We start from the raw sequence: 17850 nt of genomic DNA on the forward strand, positions 1-17850 counted from the left end.
CCACAGCCCGGCTGAGCTCTTACATGGCCGACAGCCCCGCACGCTACTTCATCTTGTGCAGCCTTCCACCTCACAGCCGCGGGTGCCTTCACTTGGCCGGTTCACCGCCGACGACCTCGTCTGGGTACGGGGATATGGCAGGCGGCCAAAATGGAGCCCAGGCCGCATCTTAAGACACCGTGGCAGATGCCTGTATGAAATCCAGATGGACACGAGTGTTGCAGTGCGTCATTCAGACCAGCTTCGGCCTTGTGTGCCAGCAACCCCTGTTCCGAATGCCGCTACACCACCTTTGACTCTACCCGACGCTCGGGACCTTGGCATCCCTAAATACTCACAACGCTGCCCTCTCACTGTCATCGCGATGCCAGCACAAGAACGGACGCCACCAGGAGACATGCCCATGCAGGAACCGGATGACCATCCTCTGTCAGGACAAATCTACTCGCCGGCTCCTCCAACGGACGCCGACACATCGCCCATATCTCCTGTCATATCAACTGGACTTGCTGCAACAGGCAGATTGGTGCATGGGGCCCCAGCAGATTCGACCCCTACGTCTCCTGTCATCTCGACCCGTTATCATTGGGGACACTTCCGTCCGTACGGGAAGCCTCCTCCTCGAGACTTTACGGTGAGTCAAACAACGCCTATGGACGTTAGCCATCTCCAGGACACCTCCATCAAGACGAGTGCAACAATTCCAAAGGGGGAAAAGTGTTGTGACTCGCCGATCATTCACAGCGCCGCCGTGCAATTACGCGCGTCCTCTATGTGCGGCGCTGTCTGCCTGTCATGCAGCAGCTGCGCCACCTAAGCGGCCAGCCGAGCAGCGGTCGCGAGACTGGGACTCAGTGCTCATTCGAATGCTAACATGTACACATGTCTTGCTTGTCAACTTACTCTGTGACTTATATGTGTTGTGTCGTTCTGAAATATATGTGTTAAACTTGACGTTATAACAGTTTTGCTGTCGACGAATATGGTTTTCTGCAACTGGCGATAGTACTTCTCCAAAAGGACTGACTATGATGCTCCAGATTCCATGAGGATATTGAGGTAGTTTCCTATCATTTTTGTAGTGATCAACGTCGGAGGATTTTTTTCTTCGGTGGCCTCACCTCCAAGGAAGGTCGCACCCTGTAGTTTTCTAGGTTGCAGCAGCAAGGTGATCGGCTGGAGCTTCTAAATGGCAATGGAGACCTGGATCGGCTTGTTGGGAAGCATCCTCTGCAGCGGCTAGATTGCGGCAATGGTGACCTACGTCGTCCTGCACCCACATCATCTTGTTCATTTTCATCGTACCGGAGTTGGCATCGGCTAAAATCGGTCTGCTGTCTTCTGGCACGGGCGTCTTCAAATATCCGCCGCCTTTTACAACAGTAGCGCACCACATGTCCTGGTCGTCTGCAGTGGAAACATATTTGTTGGTTATCCTGGGTCCTCCAGACGTCAGTCTTCTTTGGTGCCCACAAAGGCCCCTCATGCGGCACTGTAGGAACGTAATTCCTCCTGAGTCTTGACTTTTTCGTTTCTCACCACATAAACAGCGGCTCTGTCTTGGCTTGATGGGAGTCACTGTGTCGTAGATAATGCATGCAATCACAAGTTCCAATACTCGGCACCTCCACCAGAATAATGTCATGTAGAAGATGGTGTAATTAGATGAATGACAAACACTAACTTCACTTAACGAAGGTTTATTCAGCACTTGCACATACAAGAGCATGAAGCGAACTGCCTCCGAACAGAACATATACAGTATGTGTGCAGCTACAGAACATTCCAGTACAATGATTCTTTACATTTGTGGATCCTTATAGAATGTAGTCAAACCAAATATAGAAATTAAAATTGTACAGTCCAGGTGAGTTTTGAACTCATGACCCTCCCTGCAACAGTTTAGTATTATAACCACTATACTATGGTGCTACTCAGATTTTTCTGTGACATTAGGAATGTGGGTAAGCTACTACAAATAGCATCATGAACACATTATTGTAGCCAAGATAGACATGAAGCCCACGCCTACCACAATAGTACAAGTTTATATGCCAACTAGTGCTGTAGATTACAAAGAGATTGAAGAAATGTACGATGAGATAAAGGAAATAATTTAGTTACTGAAGGGAGATGAAAATTAATAGTCATGGGGGACTGGAATTCGATAGTAGGAAAAGGAAGAGAAGGAAAAGTAGTGGGTGGATATGGAATGGGGGTAAGGAATGAAAGAGGAAGCTGTCAGGTAGAATTTTGCTCAGAGCGTAACTTCATCATAGTTAACACTTGGTTTAAGAATCATGAAAGAAGGTTATATACATAGAAGAAGCCTGGAGACACTGGAAGGTTTCAGAAAGATTATATAACGGTAAGACAGAGATTTAGGAACCAGGTTTTAAATTGTAAGACATTTCCAGGGGCAGATGTGGACTCTGACCACAATCTGTTGGTTATGAGCTGTAGATTATAACTGAAGAAACTGCAAAATGGTGGGAATTTAAGGAGATGGAACCTGGATAAACTGAAAGAACTAGAGGTTGTAGAGAGTTTCAGAGAGAGCATTAGGGAACAACTGACAAATACAGGGGGAAAATATAGTAGAAGAAGAATGTGTAGCTTTGAGAGACGAGATAGTTAAGGCAGCAGAGGATGAAGTAGGTTAAAGGACGAGGTCTAGTAGAAATCCTTGGGTAACACAAGAGATATTGAATTTAATTGATGAAATGAGAAAATATAAAAATGCAGTAAATGAAACAGGCAAAAAGGAGTACAAATGTCTCAAAAATGAGAGTGACAGGAAATGCAAAGCAGGGGGGATGGCTAGAGGACAAATGTAAATATATGGAGGCATATATCACTAGGGGTAAGATAGATACTGCCTACAGGAAAATCAAAGAGACCTTTGGAGAAAAGAGAACCAGTTGTATGAATATCAAGAGTTCAGATGGAAAACCAGTTCTAAGCAAAGAAGGGAAAACAGAAAGGTGGAAGGAGTATCTAGACGGTCTATACAAGGGCGATGGCGATATTATGGAAATGGAAGAGGACATGGATGAAGATGAAATGGGAGATATGATACTGCATGAAGAATTTGACAGAGCACTTAAAGACCTAAGCCGAAACAAGGCCCCAGGAGTAGAAAACATTCCATTAGAGCTACTGATAGCTTTGGGAGAGCCAGCCATGACAAAACTCTTCCATCTGGTGTGCAAGATGTATGAGACAGACAAAATATCCTCAGACTTCAAGAAGAATTTAATTCTTCCAATCCCAAAGAAAGCAGATGTTGCCAAGTGTGAAAATTACCGAACTGTCAGTTTAATAAGTCACAGTTGCAAAATACTAAAACGAATTCTTTACAGACGAATGGAAAAACTGATAGAAGCCGACCTCAGGGAAGATCAGTTTGGATTCCATAGAAATGTTGGAACACGTGAGACAATAGTGACCCTATGACTTAACTCAGGTGCTAGATTAAGGAAGGACAAACCTACGTTTCTAGCATTTGTAGATTTAGAGAAAGCTTTTGACACTTGACTGGAACACTCTCTTTCAAATTCTGAAGGTGGCAGGGGTAAAATACAGGGAGCGAAAGGCTATTTACAATTTGTACAGAAACCAGATGGAAGTTATAAGAGTTGAGGGGCATGAAAGAGAAGCAGTAGTTGGGAATGGAGTGAGACAGGGTTCTAGCCTATCCCCGATGTTCAATCTGTATATTGAGCAAGCAGTAAAAGAAACAAAAGAAAAATTTGGAGTAGGAATTAAAATACATGGTGAATAAATAAAAACTTTGAGGTTGATATGACATTGTAATTCTGTCAGAGACAGCAAAGGACCTGGAAGAGGAGTGAAACACAATGGACAGTGTCTGGAAAGGAGAATATAAGATAAACATCAACAAAAGCAAAATGAGGATAATGACATGTAGTAGAATTAAATCAGATGACACTGTGGGAATTAGATTAGGAAATGAGACACTTAAAGTAGTAGATGAGTTTGCTATTTGGGGAGCAAAATAACTGATGATGGTTGAAGTAGAGAGGATATAAAATGTAGACTGGCAATGGTGAGGAAAGCGTTTCTTAAGAAGAGAGTTTTGTTAACATCGAGTATAAATTTAAGTGTCAGGAAGTCGTTTCTGAAAGTATTTGTATGGAGTGTAGCCCTATATGGAAGGAAGCATTCGAAATGTGGTGCTACAGAAGAATGCTGAAGATTCGATGGGTAGATCACGAAACTAATGAGGAGGTACTGAATAGAATTGGGGAGAAGAGAAATTTGTGGCACAACTTGACTAGAAGAAGGGATTAGTTGATAGGGCATGTTCTGAGGCATCAAGGGATCATCAATTTAATATTGGAGGACAGTGTGGAGGGTAAAAATCATAGAGGGAGACCAAAAGATGAATACACTAAGCAGATTCAGATGGATGTAGGCTGCAGTAGGTACTGGGAGATGAAGAAGCTTGCACAGGATAGAGTAGCATGGAGAGCTGTATCAAACCAGTCTCCGGACTGAAGACCACAACAACAACAACAACAACTGTTTAAAGTGGTGCTCATCATTTGTTGCACACATTTGCAATCTACTGTGTAATGAATGTCTTATATGATGCAGTACATCTGGTGTAATGTTGCCACAGGCTGCCTCAATATGTTTCATATCCTCTGGGGTTGTAGGCGCATCACGGTATACATTTTCCTTTAACGTACTCCACAGAAAGGTGTCTAAAGGTGTAATATCAGGAGAACAGGCTGGCCAATTTATGCATCTGAAAAATCCTATGAAACACCCATTGAACATTCTGTCAAGGGTCAGCCTAGTGTTCACTTCACAATGTGCAGTAGCACCATCATGCTGATACCACATACGTCTACATGTTTCCAGTGGGACAATTTCTAGCAATGTCGGCAGATCATTTCGTAGAGACTCGATGTATTTTGCAGCTGTTTAGGTGCCTTCAATGAAGTGAGGACCAATGAGATGGTGGCCAATTACCCTGCATCATACATTTACATTCCACAGTCGATGTCACTCTACTTGTCAAAGCCAGTGAGGATTGTCCGTGGACCAATAATGCATGTTTTGTAAATTCACTGCACCATGGTTTGTGAAACATGCTTCATTGGTAAACAGGTTGAACTGCAACGCCTTCACTGTTAATGCCCATTGACAGAAATTCACTCGGTTATTAAAGTCATCTCCATGTAATTGCTGATGCAGCGACACATGATACGGGTGAAATTTGTGATGATGAAGTATGCACATTACACTACTTTGACTCATTGCACTGCCTCTAGCAATGTCACGTGAACTCGCATGTGATTCCATAGCAACAACAGCTAACATACCAACTGCACCTGCTTCTCCTGTGATAGATTTGTTATGGACCCATTTGTGTGTTGTGACCATAACTGTTGCACACAATTGTTTGTAGATGCTTTCAAATGCACGGCGTGTTGGGTGATCTCTGTCCAGGTACTTTTCTGCATACAACATGCATGCTGCAGCTGCATTTTGTCTACACTCACCATAGATGAGTATCATCTCTGCCCTTTCAGAGTTAGAATAAACCATTTTCACAGTTCTGACAACACTGTACACACTGTTGTACTTGCGACCTTCTCACGTTCCTACTGTGCGTATTTTTCTTCTTATTTGTGTACAGTACACTATCACACAGTGTACTACAGTTATTCTGAGTACAAAGACTAATTCAGCAAGTGCAGCATGCAGACACTGAGACAGCCAAACTCGTAAACATTGTAGTCTTCGTAAACATACCCCTACAGATCTTGTTTGTTAAAACATGTAACTGAATGTCTGAGGTTTCAACTTTACATTACAAATTATTCCAGATGTACTTAACATTTTACAATGTAACAAACAGCATTGGTATTTGTTTCTATTTTCAGTTGTGCTAAAAATAATAACAGGTTTCCATTTAAAAAAAAGCATGTCTGTACTGAAAATCAAACTTCCGTGCATTTCTCAATGGTTTGTGTTAACCAATTCCATCAACCCCTCTCCTCACTTTTGGTCTATGGAATAGGTTATTCAGTGTTTGTTGTGGTTTGGGAGATGTTTCCAGTGGTAATGTTAGGTGACCCACCTATTGCGTTGTTTTAAGTGAGGGAGAAGATTGGAGTCTTGATCTAAAAATAATACGCTGAGGTGTAACATGTCATTTGTAGAATGAAATGTTTCACGTCCTTAATCTTCACTGGCCAATGAAAGATGTTCATAGGTTAAGATAGTTAGTACATACGAAGTTTTGGGAAGTTTTTGATGGTTTGTGAAGAATGGAGTTGGGCTGATACTGTGCTATTGGCAATGAGGGCCACAGACTGGCACTTCTGTCTGCTGGGTGGAGTCATTTGTTCTGAGGAATAGCTAGCTGCCTTATATCAATACGAATTCAGAGTTGGACACAGAATTAGCTAAGGAAGTCTTAGCCATAGAATAGTGCCTGAAATAGAATTCCATTATCATAAATACAGTCTGATTTTTATTTCCCTTCTGCTTCCTTGGGATTTACACCAAGTTCCATACTTTGAAATACTTTCAGCTTGTAGCTGAGCTGCTGTCAGAGTACTACAAGCATCTCATGCTAATTTCTCTCATTGATTGAGGTAAGAACCCTTGTCTTTTAAGTTGTCCTTCTACCTCCCTCTCAGAACATAATAAAGTTTGTTAATCTTACAAACATTCCTCTTATAGTTGAAGAGGTATCTCTTCTATCAAAAGGTTTAAATTATAGCTCCAGACCAATATTAGGACTTCCTATTCATAGACACAATGACTTGACAGTCAAAGTCATCACCATGTTAAAAACACAGTTTCAGTCAGAAAGTAATCATAAAAATGATAGCAGGACTATAGATAACTTAAATAAGAAGTTAAAGAGGTATAAAACATTAATCATGAGGGCAGATAAGGACAGCACTGTGGTCACTTTAGGTGGTGATGATTATGTCAATGAAAAAGAAAAATTTTTCTCTGAAAAATGGATAAATGAAGTGAATGCATTTCCAAAAAAATGTTTCGTGCACTACTAATATGCTAAATTCAAGACTGATTTTCTACTCCCTAGTATGAGGAGGGAAAATAAGACATATATAATCATCAACCCTCAAATGCCAGACACACATGCACAGGTAAAGCTACATAAGAACGACAAAAACACGAGTCCTGTATCCAATAAGACACAGAGTACTAATAACCTGATAAATGCTACACTAGCACAAATGTTTTAAAGACTACACACATTTTACAAGCAGTATTGTTCAAAAAATATGTTTGAGTTTGTTGACAAAGTTAAGGATATAGTCATACCAGCTGATTCCATCTTTGCAACCCCGGATGTGGTGAACTTATACACTAATTATGTCTGTCCATGAGACATTACAAATCATTAAGAACAAAATTATAAAACACTACAAAAAGGCTACAGCAGTAATAGCTGAATCAATGGAGCTTCTAGAACTTACATTATCCTACAACTGTTTCATGTTCCATGGTAAGATAGACCACCAATTAGAACGGCTAGCCATGGGAAATTCTCAGCATTATGGCTGAGATTTTCCATAATCATTTGGAACATCAATTTTTCACTGGCAACCCTGCAGTAGCCAGGAAAGTTCTCTATTATTACCGTGAAGTGGATGATGCCATTTTGTTAGTTAAAGGAGATCAAAGTAGTGCTAATGATACAGTGGAGAGTCCGAGTGCTACAGCTGAGCATGAAAATAAAAGAGTCATCAACTATCTCAACATTACAGTTACAAGAGACGTGGGTAAACACTGTGTTAGAGTGTACAGAAAAACAACCTGTGCAGACATTATAATTAACTCAAAGTCTTGGCATCCAAGAAGAATCACGATACCATATTTTCAGTCCATGATTAATAGGTTATTAAAACTGCCACTAAGCAAGCATGAGATGAATAAAGAAATCACTATTATAATGCAAGTTTCAGTGAGCACCAGTTATCCAGTCCCAACAATAACTAAGCTACAATAGAAAATTAAAAGTAAACAACAGTGTAAAATCAGTGGCAGTGCACTAACAGATGAAAGGGAAGACAAGAAAGTCATGTACTTCTCCATATGTTATAAAGGATGGGTTTCAGCCATTACTGCTAGACAACTTTGCAATAGCAATTTGTGTACAGGGTTTAAAACTAATGACATTATCCATTTCAGACTGAGGTACCGTCTGAGCAGAAAAGCCTCAAAATTCATGGCAGCAGGCATAGATAAACTAAAGTCCAAGAGTTTACATAGGTCAAACAGGCACGATGTTTTAAGTCTGAAATATGTTGAAAAGAGCATGCTTTAATTCACAATAATAAAACAGCTTTTGATGAACATCTTCTAACATCAAAGCAAGCTGTTGGAACCATTGATATGCATTTGGAAGTACTGCAGAATGAACCTAAGGGACACCTCCTCTAAATGTCGGAAGAAAATGAGATTTTTACACATGACCTGCAAGAGCCTGGCAGCACATTAAATCAGCAGAATGATTTTATCAATAGTACTTTTATTAGAAACTCTGAAGGCCTCTTTCAATTGTCCGTCTCGACGCATGACACATATGAGTAACAACCCCACTCACTGATAAGAGACAGCAAGTAGCACTTTGATTCATACACCATCCTGGCAGCAGCACATCGGCATGCACACTGGTTTCCGTAAATACTGTACAATTCTGTGCCATAGGCTACCACACAGAATCAAATGCAATTACCCATAACTGTTACATTCTGTTCTCCATTAACTTTAGTTGCTGAACAGTTTTGCTGTTATAATTTATTGTTTTACACTTTTCATCATTTTATACCTCTTTTCTTTTTAATTTTAATATTTAATGACACATAAGTCAGTTCTTGGTACTATACTATACATAATTTCACTTCTATAATTTTACGATCTTTATGTCTTTTACTATTTATGCATCCATTGTTCTATAATTTTAATATTTTAATGAGAATTTTTATAAAATTTTACTTTTTATACCTTCAGAGCAAGACTTTATGGTTTTACACTTTCAATGTTTCACACTAAACATTTTAAGATTTAAGTTTTAGTTACTTTATTTCCACTTTTATAATTTAGGCACTATTTTATACCTTTTACAATTTTTATGCAGCCCTTGGTCTATGCTTCTAATATTTTAATGAAAAATTTATACATAATTGCATTTCTGCAATTTTAGTGTAAGACCCTCTATTGTTAAACCTGTAACATCCCTATCACTAGCCCTCATCCCCATCCCCTACTCCCTGCCTTCTTTTAGCACTCTCCCCTTTGCTCTATTTTATAATTTTATGCTGCTTACAGTTTATGCACTCATTATTCTACACTATTAACATTTTAATGAGTATTTTTACATAATTATACTTTTTTATAATTTTAGCAACACTGTTTTTGCTAAACTCGTGACATCCCTACCACTCTCCCTCCTGCTTCCTCTCGCCTCTCTCATTCACCCTTGCTTCATTTTTCCTTTTCCTCCCCTCTCCCCCTCCCTACTCCCCTACCACCACCAGATATCTATTTAAAACACTGACCACATCTGCAAACCACAGTACCCTGAGATGAGTTTCTGAACAGACAAGCCAGATTGCTGTTGCAAAATTCATGTACATTTTTCTGCTTATTGTACAATATTAAGCTTAATACCACTCACCAACGCTCAACATGCATGTTGTGAAAACACACTCTGGCAGTTTCACGGGTAAACAGTTTAAATCCACATTGTGTATCACGAATCCCTCTCACAGCAAACAGCCAGACAAGAAAATGAAATCCATGCATCAGTAACGTGCGAAACATGGACCGGGTAGCAATGGCCTCCTCCTCCAAGTGTGCACGTGATCCACATACTACAGCTATTCTACCTTCAACACCATCTGGTTCCTTTGTGTAGTCACCTAGCAACAAACAATAAAACTCAAATACTGTTTTTTTGCAAAGAACAATACAAAAATAACTACTACTACTACTATTGCTATATAACATCATAATCTTCCTAAACTCCTTCACTGCTATGATAACAATCACAGATATGTCCACAAAATATCTAAGAAAACACGCAGAGAGAATGGTGAAATTGAGAAGACTCATTTTGCTACTAGATATTAAAAAACTTACATAAAGTTTGATTAATAAGACATGTTTGTTTTCTCTCCTTTTGAATCTACATGTTGTTGTTGTTGTCTTCAGTCCTGAGACTGGTTTGATACAGCTCTCCATGCTACTCTATCCTGTGCAAGCTTCTTCATCTCCCAGTACCTACTGCAGCCTACATCCTTCTGAATCTGCTTAGTGTATTCATCTCTTGGTCTCCCTCTACGATTTTTACCCTCCACGCTGCGCTCCAGTACTAAATTGGTGATCCCTTGATGCCTCAGAACAAGTCCTACCAATCGATCCCTTCTTCTGGTCAAGTTGTGCCACAAACTCCTCTTCTCCCCAATTCTATTCAATACTTCCTCATTAGTTACGTGATCTACCCATCTAATCTTCAGCATTCTTCTGTAGCACCACATTTCGAACGCTTCTATTCTCTTCTTGTCCAAACTATTTATCGTCCATGTTTCACTTCCATACATAGCTACACTCCATACAAATACGTTCAGAAACGACTTCCTGACACTTAAATCTATACTCAATGTTAACAAATTTCTCTTCTTCCGAAACACTTTCCTTGCCATTGCCAGTCTACATTTTATATCCTCTCTACTTCAACCATCATCAGTTATTTTGCTCCCCAAATAGCAAAACTCCTTTACTACTTTAAGTGTCTCATATCCTAATCTAACTCCCTCAGCATCACCTGACTTAATTCGACTATATTCCATTATCCTCGGTTTGCTTTTGTTGATGTTCATCTTATACCCTCCTTTCAAGACACTGTCCAATCCATTCAACTGCTCTTCCAAGCCCTTTACTGTCTCTGACAGAATTACAATGTCATCGGCGAACCTCAAAGTTTTTATTTCTTCTCCATGGATTATAATACCTACTCCGAATTTTTCTTTTGTTTCCTTTACTGCTTGCTCAATATACAGATTGAATAGCATCGGGGAGAGGCTACAACCATGTCTCACTCCATTCCCAACTACTGCTTCTCTTTCATGCCCCTCAACTCTTATAACTGCCATCTGGTTTCTGTACAAATTGTAAATAGCCTTTCGCTCCCTGTATTTTACCCCTGCCACCTTCAGAATTTGAAAGAGAGTATTCCAGTCAACATTGTCCAAAGCTTTCTCTAAGTCTACAAATGCTAGAAATGTAGGTTTGCCTTTCCTTAATCTTTCTTCTAAGATAAGTCATAGGGTCAGTATTGCCTCACATGTTCTAGCATTTCTACGGAATCCAAACTGATCTTCCCCAAGGTCGGTTTCTATCAGTTTTTCCAATCGTCTGTAAAGAATTCATGTTAGTATTTTGCAGCTGTGACTTATTAAACTGATAGTTCGGTAATTTTCACATCTGTCAACACCTGCTTTCTTTGGGATTGGAATTATTATATTATTCTTGAAGTCTGAGGGAATTTCACCTGTCTCATACATCTTGCTCACCAGATGGTAGAGTTTTGTCATGGCTGGCTCTCCCAAGGCTGTCAGTAGTTCTAATGGAATGTTGTCTACTCCCGGGGCCTTGTTTCGGCTTAGGTCTTTCAGTGCTCTGTCAAACTCTTCACACAGTATCATATCTCCCATTTCATCTTCATCTACCTCCTCTTCCATTCCATAATATTGTCCTCAAGAACATCACCCCTGTATAGACCCTCTATATACTCCTTCCACCTTTCTGCTTTCCCCTCTTTGCTTAGAACTGGGTTTCCATCTGAGCTCTTGATATTCATGCAAGTGGTTCTCTTTTCTCCAAAGGTCTCTTTAATTTTCCTGTAGGCAGTGTCTACCTTAGCCTCTACATCCTTACATTTGTCCTCTAGCCAATCTACATGAATTTCTAATTTCCAGTTATGTCTGAGCGTAATTTGGTGAGGACATCTGCGTCAGAAAACCAGAAAACAGAACACACTCTGAAACGCAGCTCCAGAAACAATCGACATAACAACTATCTCGGTATCTTATAGTGTGGCATTTGCTGTGAGTAGATTTCTGCAGAATGCACTGTTATTCATTTAACGAAATATTCTTATTTCTCATTTTTGCACAATAAATCTGTTAATGACTTCAGCTGCATTACTCCAGAAAATAATCGCATAAAACAATATGGTGAATGGTAATATATGAAATAAGACTGGATTTTGTGTACGCAGTAACATAGTACGAGATACTTGTAAGTACAACCCATGCCAAACTGAGTTTTTTTTACTGTATTATTCTCATAGTCCTTTCAACTGGTTAATTCTCTGAAAACTAGACACACTGAAGGTAATTGCTGTTGCAGCTGTATGCAGTTTTATGTGTACAAGCTTCATTACGCAATAGCATCAGTAAGTTTCAAAGACAAGTAAAACTGTCTCTCTTGACTCGACAGTGGGTTTTCACATTTAGTGATGGAGTGCAGATGACCCTGAGTGTTCATTTCTGTCAGTAGTCATGGACACATATTAGGATGTGTACTCACACTGAATTATTCTTGAAATTACAGGAATGAGAATTAATTTCATCATCTAGACCATAGTCCAAAGTAAAAGCAGAACTCATAAAAAGTTTATTTAAATGTTGTAGCATAATGAAATGAGTAGTTTGCTCATTAAATAAAGGAAAGGCGATCACTCTTCCACAAAGAGCTCTCAAATGGACAGAAACTGGAAGAAGACCAAGAACAAGATGGAGAGCTCAGGTGAGGGAAGATCTGAACCAAAGAGGATTACAATGGGAGGAAATGTGAACAACAGTCTTTGCACGAAATGAGAAGATTGGAAGAGGCGCTGTGAATGACTTGCATAAGAAGAAGAAGGAGGACTCACCTTTAGCAGACTGAGGTGTGGCAACCAGACACACACATAACCGAACACAGTATTAACAAACTTTTGAATTCTGGCTCTCCTTCTCGCAGAATGTCCACACTTCCACACACACCGTACACAAACTGAACACAAGAGGTTTGATTTAGTGTGTCACCAATAAAAAACTCTGTTAGGTGTAGAACACAGATCTTTGTTCAACACTGCATAATATTTTGTAAGCTGTCTACATGATTCTTTGTGCATCGAATCAAGCTTGTCCATATTCTTTGTTTCATCTAGTGAAGTTGCATTTAGGCCCCTAATTAGTATAGCCACAAATTTTATCCCCTCTCTCATTCCACCCAATACAACTCCTCAATGCAGTCAAGTTGCAACCCCAACATTGCGTATTCAGCCAGCACAATATACATGTACAGGTGTGTGGGTGGGTGCATGTGTGCGCACACACATGCAATCCAGCTAAAAAAAATGTCAAAATGCCAGCAAGTTTTCTGTCCTGCTTATGTGTCTGTCAATAATGCAACAGCTCTACTGCTTGGTGAATTGTTACCTTTGCCCCTAAATTGTTTACGTTTCACCAGGATTTTCCACTGCCATATGTTATAGCACTGGGAGAGCACTTAAAGATCTTTAATATTAGGGCCACCTTTCAAGATTTTACAAAAACAAAGAAAGAAAACTTTGTGGTGAAAATTTTTTATTGCTTGCCAAAACATTCACCTTTGGAATTTATACAGTTTTGCATGCATTAAAACTAATTTTGGAAACATTTTTTCCCACTGTGTTTGCATCTAAAAAATCTGGTTTTGGAAGGATTCAACATGTCCTTCAGATGACAAAAATCTCCATTCATACATTTTTAATAACATAAAGGAATGAAAAGAAGTCATTAAGCAATAATTCAGATAAATAAGGGCAATGAAATATTAATTTAATGATTTTCTCCTTCAAATAATCAATTTCCTGACAGACACCACTGTAATGATAAAGAACGACACATTTTTGGTTATTTTCCTGATTTTATCTGACTTGTGGTAGAAAAAGGATATACTCCATTCAGCATTAACTTTTCTTCAATCCTCTTCAGTAATGGACACATTCCAGTTTAGACACAGAAACAAGTGATCATTTTCATGTAAGTGCTTCACGAACAAACAACTTTTCTTAGTTTCAGCTAAACTTGGAGCAACCAAACAGCTGATTTCAGCTTCATTTCCAGGGAGTATGAATATATCCAATTTTCATCTCCTGCTATGAAGCTGAATACAGATTTTGCATTTCTTTGGTTGAATTATTTGAGAATTTCCTTACAATTGACAAATTAACATTTTTGAGCTTTGGCAAAACTGTGTGGAAGCTATCAAAAACAGATCTTTTTCACAGCTGAATGTTCATGCAAAATCCAATTTACTGCAATTTTCGAGATGCCTATCAATGTCTTTCAGAACGACTACTGATTTTGATCTACCTTTTCTGAACACGAATCATAAAAAATCACCAAAAGGAAAGCTTCATGCGGAATTTACATTTCTTTAGAATACTGTTTCTTTAAAAATTCATGGTAAACTAACTATTTGGCCAATTTCTTAGCTGACATATTTTAAAACAATAACACTGTCACATTTCAATAGTGCCACCTATAGCTAAGTCAGCATGAGTTGATCCCTGACAGCTGCAGAGGACTGCGTGCGGCAGATACATGGGACTACGTCAACTGATAATGTAACGCAATTTTGTAAACGTCTCTAAGCCAATGCCTTCATGTTGTCAGGGCTCCATAGCCAGCTACTGTTTTTGCCTGCAGCCACTAGCACTTCACAGCTGAAAGCTGCCAACAATGCTGCAAGCTGTCAAGGATTTTCTTAGACGGTCTTGACTATAGTGGTTGTTTATATAAACGAGTGGCTCCTAAAAGACAAATTTAGAAAGGTCAAGAATGAGAACAAAGGCACTACAAAACACAAAATCTTGGTGCAGTTTCTCTGTGCAATTTTACCTCATAGGGCATGAAATTGTGTTGTGTACACAGTCAAGATGTTGATGATTCATTCTTTCATTCATGCACACCTCACGTTCCACATGTATGTGGAATGAATCAAGAAATACATTAACAGACAGAAGCAGGCGTTGCAGGCTACTTATGTAAAGTACGCTAACAATAAATTCTGACCAGTTCTAAGTTACTCACAATTATAATTATGGGAACTATTTAAAGATTAGTTTATATGTGTATATGTATCTTGGAAGGAAAACATTTGTAATAAAGTTCTTGGAGAATGTAAATACTTTAATTTGAAGAAAGAGAACTTCTCAGCCAAGATCGCATGTGTAAAATCGCCTTACTTGGTGCTTTTGCATCAGTGATGTACTGTATGAACTGTAATACGGCATGGATGAACTTGGCGTAGCACTTTGTAAATACTGGTTTACCTTTTAACATACTGTACATACTAGTTTCAACTTTGACATGCCAGTGCATCTTACATCAACTATCGAACAAATTAAAATTTGAAGAAAATTTATATGTCAAACTGGGCACAGTTATTAGCCCATACGAGGATCAGATGATGGTTACTCTGTTTACCAAAACCAGTTGTCATAAATAAATGTGGGACACTGTCTTTCTTCTAGTTGATTATTTACAGGTCACCCCTTACTACTCAGCATGAGATTTTTTAGGATTTTAGGACTTTAGGATTAAAGGAGAACACTCGCCGAAAGACAGAAGCAGTTAGTTCTCAATAGGCACACAGATAAGAAAGAAAACTTGCTTGATTTTGGAGCTATTCTTTGATGAGCTGGAGTAACACACACACACACAGATATATATATATATCTAAAAAGAAAGATGATGAGACTTACCAAACAAAAGCGCTGTTTGTGTGTCTATCGACCTGCCAGCGCTTTTGTTTGGTAAGTCTCATCATCTTTCTTTTTAGATATATTTTTCCCACGTGGAATGTTTCCCTCTATTATTTTCATATATATATATATATATATATATAGAATTTTGTGTGTATATTTGTGTTTGTTTGTGTGTCTATCGACCTGCCAGCGCTTTTGTTTTATATATATATATATATAACAAAAGCGCTGGCAGGTCGATAGACACACAAACAAACACAAATATATATATATATATATATATATGGTTATAATAGAAGGAAACATTCCACGAAGGAAAAATATATCTAAAAACAAAGATGATGTGACTTACCAAATGAAGGTGCTGGCAGGTCGACAGACACACAAACGAACACAAACATACACACAAAATTCAAGCTTTCGCAACAAACTGTTGCCTCATCAGGAAAGAGGGAAGGAGAGGGAAAGACGAAAGGATGTGGGTTTTAAGGGAGAGGGTAAGGAGTCATTCCAGTCCCGGGAGCGGAAAGACTTACCTTAGGGGGAAAAAAGGACGGGTACACACTCGCACACACACACATATCCATCCACACATATACAGACACAAGTAGACATATTAAAAGACCAAATATATATGTCTACTTGTGTCTGTATATGTGTGGATGGATATGTGTGTGTGTGCGAGTGTGTACCCGTCCTTTTTTCCCCCTAAGGTAAGTCTTTCCGCTCCCGGGACTGGAATGACTCCTTACCCTCTCCCTTAAAACCCACATCCTTTCGTCTTTCCCTCTCCTTCCCTCTTTCCTGATGAGGCAACAGTTTGTTGCGAAAGCTTGAATTTTGTGTGTATGTTTGTGTTCGTTTGTGTGTCTGTCGACCTGCCAGCACTTTCATTTGGTAAGTCACATCATCTTTGTTTTTAGATATATATATATATATATATATATAACAAAAGCGCTGGCAGGTCGATAGACACACAAACAAACACAAATATACACACAAAATTCTAGCTTCCAGGAATCCTCAGAACCTTAGGCCCCCTACAAAACCTTTCACCTGACTCCATCAACCTCCTGACCCCACCGACACCCCGCACGCCTACCTTCTATCTTCTTCCTAAAATTCACAAACCCAATCATCCCGGCCGCCCCATTGTAGCTGGTTACCAAGCCCCCACAGAACGTATCTCTGCCTATGTAGATCAACACCTTCAACCCATTACATGCGGTCTCCCATCCTTCATCAAAGACACCAACCACTTTCTCGAACGCCTGGAATCCTTACCCCATCCGTTACCCCCAGAAACCATCCTTGTAATCACTGATACCACTTCCTTATACACAAATATCCCGCACGTCCAGGGCCTCGCTGCAATGGAGCACTTCCTTTCATGCCGATCACCTGCCACCCTACCTAAAACCTCTTTCCTCATTACCTTAGCCAGATTCATCCTGACCCACAACTTCTTCACTTTTGAAGACCAGACATACCAACAATTAAAGGGAACAGCCATGGGTACCAGGATGGCCCCTTCGTACGCCAACCTATTCATGGGTCGCTTAGAGGAAGCCTTCTTGGTTACCCAGGCCTGCCAACCCAAAGTTTGGTACAGATTTATTGATGACATCTTCATGATCTGGACTCACAGTGAAGAAGAACTCCAGAATTTCCTCTCCAACCTCAACTCCTTTGGTTCCATCAGATTCACCTGGTCCTACTCCAAATCCCATGCCACTTTCCTTGATGTTGACCTCCACCTGTCCAATGGCCAGCTTCATACGTCCGTCCACATCAAACCCACCAACAAGCAACAGTACCTCCATTATGACAGCTGCCACCCATTCCACATCAAACGGTCCCTTCCCTACAGCCTAGGTCTTCGTGGCAAACGAATCTGCTCCAGTCCGGAATCCCTGACCATTACACCAACAACCTGACAACAGCTTTCGCATCGCGCAACTACCCTCCCAACCTGGTACAGAAGCAAATAACCAGAGCCACTTCCTCATCCTTTCAAACCCGGAACC

At 39.8% G+C, this 17850-nt stretch overlaps 1 protein-coding gene across 1 annotated transcript in view; it reads right to left on the reverse strand.

Moving 5' to 3' along the window:
• Positions 1-17850, reverse strand: part of LOC126174969 (dolichyl-phosphate beta-glucosyltransferase) — a 119923-nt gene that overhangs the window by 21695 nt on the left and 80378 nt on the right. Inside the window, exon 5 of the mRNA XM_049921439.1 lies at positions 9698-9941. Coding sequence (XP_049777396.1) covers positions 9698-9941 — 244 coding nt within the window. The remainder of the gene's footprint in view (positions 1-9697; positions 9942-17850) is intronic.

The sequence above is a fragment of the Schistocerca cancellata genome, chromosome 3 (genome assembly GCF_023864275.1).
Source record: "Schistocerca cancellata isolate TAMUIC-IGC-003103 chromosome 3, iqSchCanc2.1, whole genome shotgun sequence".
Classification (NCBI taxonomy): domain Eukaryota; kingdom Metazoa; phylum Arthropoda; class Insecta; order Orthoptera; family Acrididae; genus Schistocerca; species Schistocerca cancellata.